Consider the following 17,427-nt stretch of genomic DNA (forward strand, 5'->3'; position numbering starts at 1 on the left):
GGAAGTCCTGGGTTCGATCCCCGGCTGGGCTGATTCAGGTTTTTCTAATTGGTCTAGGTCTAGCAGGTCGGAGGCTTCGGCCGTGGCTAGAAACCACCCTACCGGCAAATACGTACCGCCAAGCTATTTATTAACATAAACTATTTACCGTAAAATTAAAAAAAGACCGTTTGATGTGATACGTCCGATGTGGAACTGTGGACTCTTATGATACTATACATAATTCTATTTTCACGTGTTTTAATATATAGGTAAACCAGTAACATTCCATGATGTCTTGGTTTGAGTGGAAGTTATGGTTACCATAGCTTACGGTTACCGTAGCTCTTCAGGTCTGTCAACTTCAAAGGACTGACTTCTAATACCCTAGGTTGTAACGATGAGTGGGCTGAGAGTTTTAACTGAAAATGTCTTACAAGAAAAAATCTCTCAGTAGGTACTTACCTAATTTACCTAAGACTCGAAAGCAGTACTTCATGATGTCACGGTTATAATATAGTACGTAACGACAGACAGGATAACAACTCTAAATTAGCTCGGTATTATTTGAGACTTCATCGCTGTGATCACAGAACAGCAGGCCTATTCACTATTTTGGTCTTTATTATCAACCTATTGAAATAAACGTTAAATCAATCTACAAAATGTCATTTACCTACTGTGTGATATCCACCAGACCAGAAAGCACTGGATGACATTTTTACATAGAACTTCAATTTGGTATAAGTCAACTAGCATATGTCAAAGATAGTGAATAAGCCTGCAGATAATGCTAACGCTTTTGCCGTGATCGACATTAGACTTCATAGGTAAGATCGTCGAAGAATAAATAAAAGACAACTAATATCACTAAATTCGTTCAGTGCAATACTTTTAATTTTCAATATCTAGAGACTCAGAGCTCTTTTTTTTATACAGACCTGCAGTTCTAGTACAGTTAAACCGACTGTGTGTAAGCAAAACTGAGAACTGACAGATTTTTTTGTAATAAAATTTTGATGTTTTACTGTACAGCTAAAACTGAAAGTCTGTATTCCGCATTAGTAATATTTTAAATATCTACAACAAATTTTATCTATTGTTATTATTAACGTGGATTTTTACAGTTTTCAAGTAAAAATCTTTACATATTCGTTAAGAGATTATCTATTACTAATTCAATAAATACTTATAGTTTAATATTGAAAGCAATTTAATATAAAACTATTCTATCTTGGGGAGCATTTTACCCGCACTTGTAGAAAATATTTTTTGTTCCACGTCACCGTTTTCAGGAGTGATCTTGGTGACATTCGCAGAGTCAGGTTTGACGGCGAAGCGAATTATGTGGTCTGAAATTAATACACACGCATAGGTAATAGGCACATACATTACATTTATGAGGAACTAGCGGACGCCCGCGACTTCGTCTGCGTGAAAGTCGATGTAAACTTTCAACTACCCCTACTCTATCCCTACCCTACCCATACCTTACCCTTAATTTTCGTTGCTATAAACCTCACGGGGCCCGAGACCTTCCCAACGACTGCCAAACCGTGGAAATCGGTTCGTAATTTTTATATAGTAGAAGATTTGATTGTTCGTATGTTTGTTTGCATTCAACAGGCTCTGAAACTACTGAAACGATTTTTAAAATTCTTTTACTGAAGCTACATTATCCCCGAGTGCTATAGGTATATATAATGATACTTACTATCTGAAGCCGCGCGGTTTCACCCGCGTGATTCCCGTTTCCACAAGAACACGGAAATAATATTTATCTTACAATCTCCCTCGAAAAATGGGCTATTTGACACTGAAAGAATTTATTAAATCGGACCAGTAGTTCCTGAGATTAGCGCGTTCAAGCAAAAAACAAACAAACTCTTCAGCTTTATAATATTAGTATGGATACGATATATGGTATAACTCGGTATTCCTTCGAGAAAGATAATCTAATATATAAAATTCTCGTGTCGCGGTGTTCGAACTTGAACTCCTCCGAAACGGCTCGACCGATTTTGATGAAATTTTTTGTGCATATTCAGTAGGTCTGAGAATCGGCCAACATCTATTTTTCAAACCCCTAAATCCTAGGATAAGGTAGTGGTAGGGTAGGGGTATGGTATAGGGATAGGGTAGGGGTAGGGTAGTGGTAGGGTAGGGGTAGGGTAGGGGTAGGGTAGGGGTAGGGTAGGGGTAGGGTAGGGGTAGGGTAGGGGTAGGGTAGGGGTAGGGTAGGGGTAGGGTAGGGTAGTGGTAGGGTAGGTTTATGGTATAGGGATAGGGTAGGGGTAGGGTAGTGGTAGGGTAGTTGTAGGGTAGGGTAGGGTAGGGGTAGAGTAGAGGTAGGGTAGGGGTAGGGTAGGGGTAGGGGTAGGAGTATGGTAGTGTAAGGTAGGGATAGGGAAGAAGTGCAAATAAATAAATTAATAAGTCAAAGCGAAGCTTGAGCGAGTCCGCTAGTAAATTAATAAAAATACAACATTTAAGTCTCTGTTTGTGATATCAAAGTAACGGTGTTTTTTTTTTAATTTCCTATAACTACACGATACTAAGCATAATGAAACTTTTTTTTTATTTTTTGTCTGTATGTCTGTCTTTCTGTTTGTCCGGGCTAATCTCTGGAACGCTGAACCGATCTTAACGCCAAATATTTTAAAGTTGTGGCAATCGAACCCACAGCATGGATGGTGGAAAAGTAAGCAGAATCAATACCCATTTGCAAAAAAGTATGTCTTTTACTATGTGAGCTGTAGCATGGTGCGGGTGACAGTTGCTTTATAACGTTCATAATACGTACTGTTATCGTGAATCGCGGCAAACTTTGAACAGTGAAACAAACAGTCACCCGCACCATGCTACAGCGCACGAGGTGTAGATCAGATATTTACCACGGAGATAGTACCTTTGAAGTGGAACAGCAGGCAGGCTAGCACCCCCGTGATCCCGCCCGAGACCAACAGCCAACGCACCACCCCCACGACACGCTTGGGGATGAACAGCTGGTGCTTCAGCATGTTCACGAAGGTTTTGTTCAGTGACAGACCCTGGAGTATACATCAGATCACAAATAAATCTATTATCATAACCATCATTGTTTATTTATTTAGCAACTATACATTTATTTATTTATTTACTCCGGGTGAAGTAGATGTAAACTTTTAACTACCCCTACCCTACCCTACTCCTGTCCTACCCCTACCCCTACCCTACTACACCTACCCTACCAATTAAGGCTGCACACGGGACGGAAGCTTAAAAAATGGAGTAATTCCTCCCGTTTTCCCAACATTTCCCTTCACTGCTCCTTTGAACAATATTGATCGTAGCGTGATGAAAAGTATACTATAACCTGCCCAGGAGTATGAAAAATAATTGTAGACAGAAAGACAGACAGACAGACAAAAATTTTACTAATTGCATTTTTGACATCAGTATCGATCACTAATCACCCCCTGATAGTTATTTTGAAAATATATTTCATGTACAGAATTGACCTCCCTACAGATTTATTATAAGTATTTATTTGGTCCACCAGTGACTGTTGCAGCATTTACACAACTACAATCTAAAAAAACACAAACACAAGGCTCTGCACAATCAAATGAAGATAGACACGGCATGCATACATATACACTATACAATTAAAATAAAATCTTTTTAACTTAAAAATTCAACCGACTTTAAAATCACAAAAATAAACTAAAAAGTGAAAAATAACATCGTATGTGCTAGCTTGCATATAAATAAAGCCGTTTCTGAATTTCTGATTTACACGGCTTGAGTTAATGCATCACTGTGTTGGCACCGCCTTCTAGGTGATCAGAAAGTAGCACATACTATATTATTTTTAAGAAAGCGCCACAGTACGGGTAACTTGGATTTTTCATGTTAACACAAAATTACTGAACCGATTTTCATGAAAATTAAATGGGACCAATCACTTTTAAACAAACAAAAAAAGAATTTTCCAAATTGGTTAAGAAATGACGAAGTTATGTACAAATAAATTGTTATGTACAAAATGTAACAAACATTAAAAACAAATACGTGTCGAATTAAAAAACCATCAATCATCATCATCATTATCAGCCGATGGACGTCCAATGCTGGACATAGACATGGACATCTAAGCACAACGGTCTCGAGCTGCCAGCATCCAGCGGCTCCCTGCAACCCACTTGTCTTCGGTCCACCTAGTGTGGGGTCGATCAACACTACGCTTGATGCGGGGTCGCCATTCCAGCACCTTGGGACCCCAACGTCCATCGGCTCTTCGAACTATGTAGCCTGCCCATTGCCATTTCAGCTTCGCGCCAGCGGTATTTGCGGTTGCGCCGCCATTGGTTGAATTTTGTATATTTCTCTTCACGAGATTATATCGTTGGTCGCCACTGGTCGTTTCCCATAATATTTAATTAGGGTACTGTATATCGAAGGGAACAAACGGAACCAAGAAGTTGTGAAAAAATCAAACATCCAAGTTTACGTAAAAAAATATATTATTTAGAAAAAGAAACGCATATTTCGACATTGCCGAGGGTATGAAAAATTAAAATTGGCAACTAACAGCGTTAAAGACAGCAAACTGTACAATAAAAAAACCTAAATTTAAAACAGGGGTCTGAAATTCGGCAATAAGGTCAGCAAAAACTGTGCAATTCGATTCCTAAACTAATTTTTAATGGTCCTACTTACGGAACCCTCGGTGGGCGAGCCCGATTCAAACTTGTCCGTTTTTTTAACTAAATCAATTATTCCATATCCTTCGCCTATAATTGTGTAATACCTAATCCCCTCGGGTTATAAATGGATTTCAACTTGGCAAATTACAAGTCACTTAAATCGCAAGCTTGAGAACTTTGTCACATGGAGCCGATAAAATGACGTCATTTTTATGTTATATATCTAGTTATCTAGTTAGTGCCGTGATAGCCCAGTGGATATAACCTCTGTCTCCGACTCCAAAGGGCGTGGGTTGGAATCTGGTCCGGGGCATGCACCTCCAACTTTTCAATTGTGTGCATTTGAAGTAACTAAATATGTGTATCAAACGGTGAAGATAAAAACATCGTGAGGAAACCTGCATACCAGAGAATTTTCTTGATTCTTTGCGTGTGTGAAGTCTGCCAACGGCATTGGTCCAGTGTGGTGGACTATTGGCTTAACCTTTCTCATTCTGAAAGGTCAACCCATAAGTCATCCATAACCATTTATGGATGACTTATGGGCTACTGATAATGATGATATCTAGTTAATCTACATCAGGAAGTCTGTTTGACTTTCTATGACATGTTAGCTCTTGCCCTTGTCACCTGATGTTAAGTGACGATGCAGTATGATGGAAGCGGACTAACTTGGAAGACTTTATTCTACACATACCTCCGTTGCTCCGTCGTGTTGACAGCACAAACGCCTTTATGCGTGTAAACTGGAGGTACATCAGCATCGAAGAAACGACGTTTGTTAAAAAACGTAGACGTCCACAGATCCGCACCGTACGTATCGGATGCATCGCATCAAACGGATCGTAGTATAGAAAGTCATACGGATCTCCTCGCATCGAAATACGTATATCAAATACCTACTATGTGGACACCTATCAATAGAGTAATACAGGAGGCGTGTGGCGTAGAACGCATAAAAGAAAAATAAATGCAGTAAAGATGAGAACACTACTAAAACCGAAAAGTAAGCTTAGTTGGTAAGGGCACGTAAAGAAGATGAATGAAAGGAGACCAGCTCAAAAAGCCAAGGCAAGCCGAGTGTTAATTAATAATGTCCCAAACTAAACTGACCCTAAACTGACGAACTTGCATGAAATGATCGACGAGAGTGGAAGAAGCAAGGAAGATATACAAGAATCGTAGCAAACAGACGGACGATGTCTCTGCTTAACCCTACGGGAATGAGACGTGATATGTATGAATGTATATTGTATACTTACTTCTTCAATCCAAAACAGTGGCGCTATGACATTCGGCAAGTCCTTGCAAAGCTCAATCTTATCGGTTTTGAACAGCAGCATGCTAAACTGCACCCTCTGTTTAGCGACCATTGGTGTCCCTGTGATCTATAATTTGAATTAAATTTTGAAATATTTAGAATATAATTCTTATCCGTCTACGGCGTACCCAAGAGGATGTTGAGAAGATGCTTGTATATGCGTCCATGGCATCTAAACTAATAATTGATGAATAAGGTGTCAATCAATACGATACGATTATATTACAAGGGAACATAAGCTATATTTAACCGTTTTTTTTAAACCTTTAAATAAATATATATTAAAATTTAATAAAATAAAATACATCTTGCTAAAAATATCAAGAACATGCATACATCTACACAAACTTTCACATTTAAAATATTAATTTTGAAGAGTTACAAATGATAGGAATACTCACAGGTTCAAAATCAATTGCGATTTCGTGTTCATTAACATCAGGACTCAAACCCTTAATGTTATTCAATACTTCAGGATCACTATCATAAAAGTGAGGCAGAGATGCATACATGGCCACCCCCATACATTTGGTCAAATCCATGAGACCTTTAGGGGGGCAGTTGCCAGGTTCGTCGCAGAGACATTGCAACTCAGGATCATTGGCGAAGTCTCCAATGTTGGCGATGTATCGGTTAGTCTTGATTCCTTTGTAAGAACTTTTTCTTTGATACCAAGGTCTGAATGTCCTTGAAATTAAATCATATTATAATATGTTAATGCTTTACTAATGCCATTTAGTTATTGACTTTAATATATTACAATTACAACAAATGTTTTCATAGACTTGCGCTTAATTAGATGCCTGTGACCTTTTAGGGAAGAGTTGGAGTATTACAGATGGCAAGATTTTTGTATTGCAAATTGGACCATAAAGGATGTGATACTAAAATCATACTACTTAGGTAATCTTAGTCAAATATATTTATTATTTTATTACTTATATTCTAATTTATGAAGTTCCTTCTACAAAAGTTCTCGTGCTTTTAAAAAGTATACTTTTACAGTTAGCAAAGAACATTGATATATAGGTTATGTTTGCCAACCATCCCAATTAGGTACTTATCTGTTTAATGTTTTTTTAGTTTACCTGCACAGATCTCCAGAAAATGATTCCAAGCGGTCGAATTCGGTCAGAAAAGGTGGGAATACAGTTCCATCAGTGCCTTCAAACTCATTGCATTTACCGCTCCACGTCTCCTGTTCCATTTTACCATCTATTGCCACCACTTTGCCAACATCCATTACGTTTTTCATACCTCTCTTAACTGTTATGACGTGTTTATCGACAGTGGCGTTCCGCTGAAAACTTCGCGGTTGTAACTATTGTATGAGGAGAGGCCATTGAACGCCTCGTTGTATAAAAATGAGTTGAGGGAATTAAACCACGTAAATCTACACTGAGTACCCATGAGAGTGACCTATTGAACGCTGCGGTGGCGATACCCTTGAACGAGTGTACTAAAAAGCCAACTGTCAAAGAGGAGTAGAGACACTCTGCTAAAAACGTACCAACAAAATAATACGATTGTTAGAGAAATTAAGAATTTGCCATTCCGTTAATTTGCTGCGGGATCTATTTTGGGAAATGCTGAAACGTTTAAAACGAGGTGGTTCTTCGTTATTCTTTCGTACTACGAATATATTATGAAAGGCTCTTGCAGCTTGATGTTTTCCTTACACGTTAGAACGAGGATATCTTCAGTTAAGAGTGAATAGGCACTTTCTTAGCATTTCTACTGTAAGGTGCATATTTGCTTAATTATGAGACCTGGTTGCAGCGTTAATTTTTCTTAAGTCAGTTATATAACAAATCTCTTACCATTCCAAAGAATGAGAACCTATATTGGTTATTCGGCTCAAATATCAACCGTTCGGCAGCCTCCTTCTTCATTCCTGTACAAACGGCTTTAGGTGCAAACTCAGTCCTTGCGCAGTTTATTATGATGCCTCTGAACAAGATATCCAAGGCGGCGACTTGGACGAACACATTAGGTGGGTTGTCGAAGATACCATTGATTGCTTTGCCGACCATGTTCAACATTGCTGGCTTGTCACGGTTCACAATGTTCACTATGCCCTGGATAAATAAGTAAGAATTTAAATACTAGATGCCGGCATAGTAGTGGAAATTATTTAAACTAATATTAGAAGTTTTATTTTCATTTTATTTTTTTATAATTTAAATCAACAACTACTCAACAGATTTTTTTTTTCTCCATTACATCATCATACATCTTCACCGAGTAACATAAGTTGTATTTTATCGACATGACAAGAACGGGAACTACGCGGTTGAAATCGCTGGTGTATATTTTAATGAATTTTAGTATACTTGGTAGGTATCACAGTCGTGAAGTTTTTATCACTCTCCCCACATTTTAATTCACAATTTCAATATTTTTGTATGATTATAAATATGGCAGGCCAGGCAACGTTATCTAGTAATTCTAGAACTCAAAATTTTGCATCAATTCACAGTTTGTGACGAATTGCGGTACAATTTGATGTAGGCGACATGTTTTGGTGTATTTATAGTAATCTTTATCTCAAATCTCAAATTCAGTATAGATATAGGATCCGTAGTAAAGCATCGCTAGTTCTTACCATTAAAAATGGATGCGGCAGAGTGATAACTTCCTCCCCAGTGAGGCCCGGCCCCGATAACTCCTTTTTGAAGTAAAACGCGTCCAGTTTTCTGTAGTTAATGGTATCCGTATCGTCTTGGTCTTGTATTTCTACTTTTTCTTTCCATTCCCTATGGTGTAAACATAAATTATTCAGGATACTCTTTTTATACTATACTAGCGGGCGCCCGAGATAGCGTATGCAAGAATATTGGAGTAAGGTAAATTGTAACCATTTTTTAAAAGATATTTTTTTTAATAGAAGGAATCTACGGCAGATTTTCTTATTAATTCGACTTATTTTTCGGATTATTGCGAAAATGTCTTCGCTGTGTCTGCGCCGTGTGCCGAATATTGAAACAAGTCTTTTTGCATACCTAGGAATTATACGTTCTGTGTACAGTTTTTTTTTGTTGAAATGATAATGACATATGACCAAAGCCTGTAGGTGGCAATGCGGCACGTCGATTCTCTATCTACAAACGCAAACGCCTCGAAAACTAAAAAGAGGAGCCAGTATCCCAGTGACTATGAACTCTGCCTCCGATTCTGGATCGTGTGCATTCACTACATCGTGGGCTATCACTTTGTCCCTTCATAATTGATGATTATTTTTCAGTAATCTCTAACGAACGAAGTATTTAGTGAGTTGTCACCATTGAACGAAATTATTTGAGAGCCAACTTCTCAAAAGTATGAATAAGATAGTTTTTAAATTTGTATCGGGCTAAGCTCGTGATCAAATTAGAAATGAGGAGATAGTTCAAGGAGTCGCGAAACTGAAGTGACAATGAGCGGGGCACATAGTTCGAAGAGCTAATAGACGTTGGGGTCCCAAGGTTCGGAATGGCGATCCCGCAGTGTTGGTCGACCCCTCACGAGTAGACGGAATTGGACGTCGTCCCTGCGAGTCGCAGGGATTCGCCGGATTCAGGCGGTTTAGAATCGTGATGTTTGGAAGTCAATATAGGCCTATGTCCTGCAGTGGACGTCCATCAGCTGTTATGATGATAATGATGATTAGGTAATATGTTAGATTTATGCCACGTCATCTTCCAGCATAGATTTATATCGATCGTCATAAATAATAGATTTGAATGAAAAACCTCGGTTCTTTAAGTATAGAGAAACGTCTCGTACCCTAATAACAGTACAGCGTTGCGAAACACTTGATACTAAATTGATACCTTCCTTTTACATTACTAAAACGTTTTTGATGTCTACAAGGTTGGAGTGTTTATTTTGAATTCTAATTCTAAGTAACTTCTTTGTCGTAGCTTTTTCCTGTTAACGTTCAAAGAGATTTAGAAAGTTACAAGTTTTTTAAAGCGTATAATTAAGTAGTTTCATTTACACTATTAATTTGTATTCGTATTTTTTGGAGTGAATATTTCGTTAGGCGTATTTTTGTTGATGGTACAAGATCGCAGGGTTGCTAGACGTTATAGTCAGGGATCCCTAGCACATTTTGTACATCTAACTATAGTATAATAGTATACTATTATAGTGGTATACTACTATAGTATGATAGTAGTAACAAGTAACTATAATACTAACAAGCAAATTTTCCCTGAGTAGCTTTATCTCGATGAGACGATCAACTTTTATATTTACAAAAAATCTTGATTCTGGTAGCTAACTGAGTTACCAGGAAATGAAATTTTCAGAAATAATATACCACGCAATTTGTAGGACAATGTCGCTGTTAATTATATAACTATTAATTAATCAACAGTAAAAAAAACATCTGGATAGTAATAAAATTTGTTACTCTACTCCTCGTAACTTTAATTTTAAGTTTCCGAATAATTATTATCACCATTATCTTAAGTATAATATTATTACCAGACGTTTCGAAAGAGCCTGTTTTCATCTTAGATTGCATCATCACTTACCATCAGGTGAGATTGTATTCAAGGGCTAACTTATAAAGAATAAAAAAATACCACAAATATTATTGTTTAAGGAGGTCTAAGGGCGGACGAAGTCGCGGGAGTCCGCTAGTTCCTGTATATATTATATACTAGTACCCCCACTAGTCAAAAACTACTCACTCAAAGTAATAAGGCCCAATCTCCTTCACAATAGGCAGAGCTCCCTTATGTACCTCTTCAGGGTTCGTGTAGTTAAATAGGTACACTTTAAAGTCAAGGGCGAAAGGTATTTTCTCCCACATCTGTCGGATGTCCGTCTTCTTAGACAAGGCCATCTCCTGCAATAAAGTTGACTTTGAGATACCTACTGTGGATTTATCTCCTAACTTTATTGCAGATAAGATTTACCTACTTTGAGCTTGCATGCGACGCATGCAGGCAATACAAATATATTACTTGATAATACAGGTACCCAAACACAGGGTAACTTCTGTAAATCGCCGAGGAGTTCCCTCGTCTGTTTTATGGCTCCATCATCAGATCGATTTTAAACCTTCATGAAATTGTAGTGCTTAAAAGTGCTAAATGGAAAAGTTTACGAACACACTAGACACCCATATAATTTTTGAAAGTTCCCCTCAATTTCTCCAGGATTCCATCATCAGATCTTGACATGATGGCAATGAGTCCAAATGGGGACTATACCGTTTCAAACAAAAAAAGAATTTTTGAAATCGCTCCAGGCATCTTTGAGTAATCGGTGTACATACATAAAAAAAAAATACCGACCGAATTGAGAACCTCCTCCTTTTTGAAGTCAATAAGGCAATACAAGTATAGTGTAGCAATATATTCTAGTGCAAGGTTTTTCTAACTTGTGACTTCCCCCCCCTGCTATTTATTTAAATAAAGAAATACAGATCCAAAAAATGAAATAAAATGTGTGTGTCAGCTCCGACGCACGAATGTAGTTTACTCTTTCAGATAGACTGTCTAAATAGGTGAATGTTGCCTCGCAGCATACACTGTGTACGCCTCAATACCCTACGCCTGAAACTGAAAGGTGCGCAAACGAGGAGCAGCAGGCCGGCGTGCGCGCCCGGTGAAAGGCAGAATAGGTTGCGCACAAAAAACGTAACGCTGTCATTCGTTTATTGAATTTTCCTACCTTTATATTTTTCATACCGGGGGCTATATATGAAAAATCGATTCATAAGGAATAAGCTCTATATCAAGAGGTTGTAGGTAGGGAGTAATCTCTGGATCTACTAAACTGAGGGCCTAGTGGCAGTTTGATACTGTTGCCGTCACGTAACGTAAACGCGAATTTCTAAGGAATTGAAACAGTGCCATCTAGTGGCACTACTGCACAACTGTTTCAATTCCATATGAATTTGCGTAAACGTCAACGTGATAGTAACAGTATAAAAATATTGAAAACTCCCACTAGGCACACTGATTACAAAAAATATTTTACCACTAGAAAGTCACGTCATTTGTGAGTGTCAAAGGCTATATTTTATCCCCATATTCTCACGAGAACAGAAACTAAGAGGGAGGAATCGCAAGCCGTCAGCTAGTAATTATTGTGATGGGTACGTTTGTTTCTTGTCTCTTACCTCACTACAAGTAATTCAGACATCGTTACGTAAATCTTGTCGCGAACCTCACTTTGAGAAATGTTCTAGTAGAACATGGCAAGGAATTGTATAGAATTACTTTTAAAATACCAGTAATTTTCAATGTTGTCTAAAAAAAATACGATTTTCAAACGCTCCGTTGTAAGGAATTTGTCATAGTGACGTCATGAAACAGTTGAAATATAGACCGTCATGGCTGACAGGCATTTTGGCTCGTATTGTCAAAAACATATTTACAAACTAAAATGTTCATGTAATCACGTCTCAAAAAATATGAAAATTTTATTCAATTCTAAATTAATCTAAATTAATACTTTATTCTCCTGACATTATTGTTCTGATATCTGGATTAATATTGATAATTTAGCCTCTAGACATTATTGTTATAATAATAATAATAAGCCCTTTATTCCGAATATACAAGTTGAGTAATACACATTTAAATTATATTATGTCGAGTAATTCGGAGTGCCTGTTGGCATAGGCCTCCTCCAGTCTTTTCCACTCCGTTCTATTTTGTGCTACCCTCCTCCAGTGGTTACCTGCAGTTAATTTGATATCGTCTACCCATCTCGTTGACTGACGTCCCCTGCTCCGTTTACCGTTTCTAGGGTACCAGTCAGCCACGGTTGTGCTCCACTTGCCTTGCTTATCTCGAATCATGTGACCGGTCCATCGCCACTTTAATTGGACATTATTGTTATATTGACAACTAAATATGATTACCTAAATCTTAGTTATGATGAATTTTCCAATCAATTTAATTTAAATGTTACCTGAATTTAGTATAACTTCGTATATTGTGTGAATATAAATTATATTATTAAGCATTAGCAATGCCCTGACAGGCATAAGTAACCATATTATCATTAAAACTACCTGTGTTTTAGTATATGTAGTATAAGTACATTTTATTTATTTATTTATTTATTTAAATATAAATATACATTTTTTAACTATTCTTAATATAACTTATCAGTGTGACATAAACTCAATATTGAGTTTTTCTTCAGCACTCGGAGTTCGCAATTAATAAGCAACATATAAAATATAATACAATAATAATAACTTATAATATAATACAAAACGCACACATACCCGAAGAAACAAATTGAACAACATGAATGCTATAAATAAATAAAATTAATAGGCTAGTTGACACTTTTTTTTATTCTTAAAAAAGTTCATTATCGTTCTTTAATAGTAGATAATGAACTTTTTAATAACATCAAAAAAAGTCTCAACTATGGCTTGTCAAGTTTGTTGATGACACACCCATGATGTGCGGGCGACGGAAGGAAAGACTGCGCGAGTTTGAAATCGTGCATGCGGGGACGTAAGCTGCATCAGTTGTGGGTTTTTCATTCATCGCTACATGCCTCCCGGCCCGCGCAGATCATCCGAAGTGTTACGAACGAATTTGCCAAGCTATAGCTAGAATATTTTCGCTCGTGATACCGAGCAGGAACCGAAAATAAAAAAAATCGTCACACACCTTTTTCAGCTGGCTCTTCAAAATGACCGGGAAAATCACCCAACCGAACAGGATGCCGAAAATGGCCGCCCCTGTGCAGCCTGCTGCGATTTTAATATGCTTCTGTAACTGCATTTTCCCTGGAAAATGCTTTTAAATTTATATAAAAGAAATGTCCACATATATATATATATTTTTAATTACAGAATTACGCTATTGTAAGTTGACTGGTAATACATGTCGTGCTAGATGTCCTTTTAATTTCTCTATGTTCTTCTAACTAAACTAAATTACTACTGTGAAATTAGAATTTAACAAAAATTAAATAATTAAAAAATTAAAAAAAATAAAAAATTAAAAAAATTAATATATAAATGCGAAACGTACAAAGATGAAATTTGGCAGGGAGGTGTCCGCTAAGAGCGAATTTTGCGATAGGGCCGGATTATAGAGGTCTGAGGAGGGGTCCGCTATTATGTTATAAACAGATCCCTAAATCGAAAAATGTGGGAACACATCCCAAAGTGTGGGAATAACTATTAAAAAAAATACCCGTCCCCGTGAAAATACGAGGATAAACTAAACTAAAGCCTATGAGACTCACAATAAGCGAGGCTTTCTATTAGTAAAAGAATTCTCAAAATTGATTCAGTAGACCCCTGCAATACCACAAACTTTACCTCTTAAAATATTAGTATTACAATCTTTTTTTTTTATTCTTTACAAGTTAGCCTTTGACTGCAATCTCACCTGATGGTAAGTGACGATGCACTCTAAGATGGAAGCTGGTTAAATTGTTAAGAGGAGGATGAAAATCCACATCCCTTTCGATTTCCACATCCCGGTAGGTAAGTTTTTGTCGGTAGGGTGGTAACTAGCCACGGCCGAAGCCTCCCACCAGCCAGACCTGGACCAATTAAGAAAACCTCAATCGGCCCAGCCGGGGATCGAACCCAGGACTTCCGTCTTTTAAATCCACCGCGCTTACCAGTGCGCCACGGAGGTCGTCAACTAATATTATCTGAGATAAGCCGCGGATGCACAGTGGGACAGACAGATAAAACCAAACTAGAAGGGTTCCTTGTTGAATACGGAACCCTAAAATTGATTAAAATTGCCACAAAGTCATTACGAATGACTGAGAATCTTTTATAATCGATTTAAATTGAGTCATTATGGCCGTATTATAAAAGCATCAAAGAAATATGGGAATCGATGGGCAGCCATGTGGCGTTTTCACACATAACGTCACATTTATATTATTGCGAGCGCCATTTTGCAAGTGCATCTATAAATAATTAGTTGCATAACTCATTCGCACGAGAGTTTTTTTAACGGACGTTAACAAAGCGAACAAATACAGGACGCTCGGGAGTATTTCTCATAACTCTGGGGTTATATTTCGACTTACAAGACGGAGGTCCTGGGTTCGATCCCCGGCTGGACAGATTGAGGTATTCTTAATTGGTCAAGATCTGGCTTTGAGGCTTTGGCCGTGGCTAGTTACTACCCTACCGACAAAGACGTACCGCCAAGCGATTTAGCATTCCGGTACGACGTTGTGTAGGAACCGAAAGGGGTGTGGATTTCATCCTCATCCTAACAAGTTAGCCCGATTCCATCTTAGATTGCATCATCACTTACCATCAGGTAAGATTGTAGTCAAGGGTAAAGAATAAAAAGAAAATGTTTCACCGAAAATTAATTAAAAATGTTCAAGGAACATGTGTTCTGAAATTAATATTTTCGGGGTAAATAATATTTCTTTTGAAAATAGATCTTAAAATGTGTCCCTCACTACGCATCCTTATAATGATGACGTAGCCAAGTTTGACGTATTTTAAAATGCAAGGGTAGTTAGTTAAAGGCGTGTGTTACATGGATAGTCGGATGTAGGTCTATTTCCAACATCCATAATTGAAAATGCAACACTGCTCGAAAAAAATCGTCGCGTTTTAAGAACGCTGTCGTGTGAATATATATTTGGGAACGCATTTGTTGTATTTGAACTCTTTTCTAAAGTCCGTTAAAAAAGCTCTCGTGCGAATGATGGTTAACTATCGGAATATTAAAGTTCTTATAATTGTAAAACATGATGAGGTACGTCGAAATGCGAAAATTATGTGGTTTGCTGGTGCGAGGTTTCGGCCGTGGCTAGTTACCACCCTACCGGCAAAGACGTACCGCCAAGCGATTTAGCGTTCCGGTACGATGCCGTGTAGAAACCGAAAGGGGTGTGGATTTTCATCCTCCTCCTAACAAGTTAGCCCGCTTCCATCTTAGACTGCATCATCACTTACCATCAGGTGAGATTGTAGTCAAGGGCTAACTTGTAAAGAATAAAAAAAAAAGCGAAATGAAGAATTTTCGTAGTACAAAAAAATTGTTAAAACTGCAAGAACATCCATTCAGTAGTTTCTGAGTTAAAGAAACAGACAAACTTACAGACACCGTTGAGGATTTTGTTTCATAACATGTATAGATTTTAAGTTAATTATATTATTAACCGTTAAACACATGATATTAGTCGCAATTCACATCAATACACCACATGAATCAAATAATTACATGTTCCCCGACACGAGTTGAGCTTATAATTTGCTCGCACCACGTGATTCTAGCGATTAATCCACTGTAAATGGTGTTAATTATAGAGGAGGGAAACCTATTTTTCATCTAGTGCTTATAATGGTGTTTTGTGGTCTTCAAATAGTAAAATCCTTAATAACTCCACGATAAAAAAGCTGGACTCATCCCCGAGAGGTTATTTATTTATTTATTTTTAGGGTTCCGTAGTCCACAAGGAACCCTTAATATAGTTTCATCATGTCCGTCTGTCCCTCCGTCCGTCCGCAGTTTAGCGCAGAGACTATTACTACTAGAAAGCTGTAAATTGATATGAATATAGACATTGAAAATGTGAACAAAGTCGTAAAATAAAATCTTAAAGAATATTTTTGTTACCTCCCCAACAGTGGGGATAAAAAGTTTTATCTTTGATAATTAAAAAGATAAAGTTGTCAGTAAGATAACTCAGAGTTTGTTAAAATTAGATTAATAGAACTATATTAATTTTGTCTATAAAATCGAAAAAAAGTTTAAAAAAATTTTTTTTTTGGATTCCTTCCTTACATGCAAAATGACGATGAATTTTTCATCGTCTATAACATGGTATGGGGTATCGTTATCGGTATTTTTGTGCATTACGTAGAGGATTAAAGTGCTAACTTAATCTACGGAACCCTACTCTGCACGTGACGCACTTGGCCGTTTCTTTTTTATTTTGTTATGGTTCGATTCCCAACCGCTTGACTATTGCCCGCCTTACCATTCCTAATTTTTACTCATTTTTTATTCAATATTTCAAAACTAACCAAATCAGTTTTAGATAATTAATTAGTTTATTATCTATTAATTACGAGCTACTGTGTATTAAAAGGTAACCTGTCTGAATAACATATCAAAGCATAGCTTACTATTTTAAATGAAAGCTTTGATTTTTATTTTCTCAGTGGTTAAATAATTTATTTCCTATCTATATATCTATTATTTTGATAGAAGGTAATTAAGTTACAGTACATACGTGTGTTGTGGTGTGATCGCTAAGACAGCTGGTCGACCACTCGGTCAACCCTGCAGCGCTCACGAAGGGGCGGGCTGCAACGGTACTGTCGCGCACAACAGTGCTTTACGCGACTGTGTTACAAGGTATACAGTATTCCGTAACTTAATTTAAAATTAATTAATTCAGTTGCTTATCTTATTCATTTTCCTACCTATGTGCGAGTATCTATTATTATGTTGGTGGACATGAAATTCAACTACT

General features: G+C 37.4%; 1 protein-coding gene across 1 annotated transcript in view; it reads right to left on the bottom strand.

The window, feature by feature from the left end:
- Positions 1-43: 43 nt before the first annotated feature.
- The window catches only part of LOC112057810 (uncharacterized), a 44,385-nt gene continuing 27,001 nt past the window's right edge, over positions 44-17,427 (bottom strand). The window contains exons 17-25 of the mRNA XM_052886335.1: positions 13,623-13,741; positions 10,668-10,825; positions 8,594-8,744; positions 7,809-8,066; positions 7,077-7,288; positions 6,390-6,675; positions 5,930-6,055; positions 2,888-3,029; positions 44-1,331 (exon numbers count right to left, since the gene is read on the bottom strand). Of these exons, the coding sequence (XP_052742295.1) occupies positions 1,204-1,331; positions 2,888-3,029; positions 5,930-6,055; positions 6,390-6,675; positions 7,077-7,288; positions 7,809-8,066; positions 8,594-8,744; positions 10,668-10,825; positions 13,623-13,741 (1,580 nt within the window). The 3' untranslated portion in view covers positions 44-1,203. The remainder of the gene's footprint in view (positions 1,332-2,887; positions 3,030-5,929; positions 6,056-6,389; positions 6,676-7,076; positions 7,289-7,808; positions 8,067-8,593; positions 8,745-10,667; positions 10,826-13,622; positions 13,742-17,427) is intronic.

Source organism: Bicyclus anynana, chromosome 16, assembly GCF_947172395.1.
Source record: "Bicyclus anynana chromosome 16, ilBicAnyn1.1, whole genome shotgun sequence".
Classification (NCBI taxonomy): domain Eukaryota; kingdom Metazoa; phylum Arthropoda; class Insecta; order Lepidoptera; family Nymphalidae; genus Bicyclus; species Bicyclus anynana.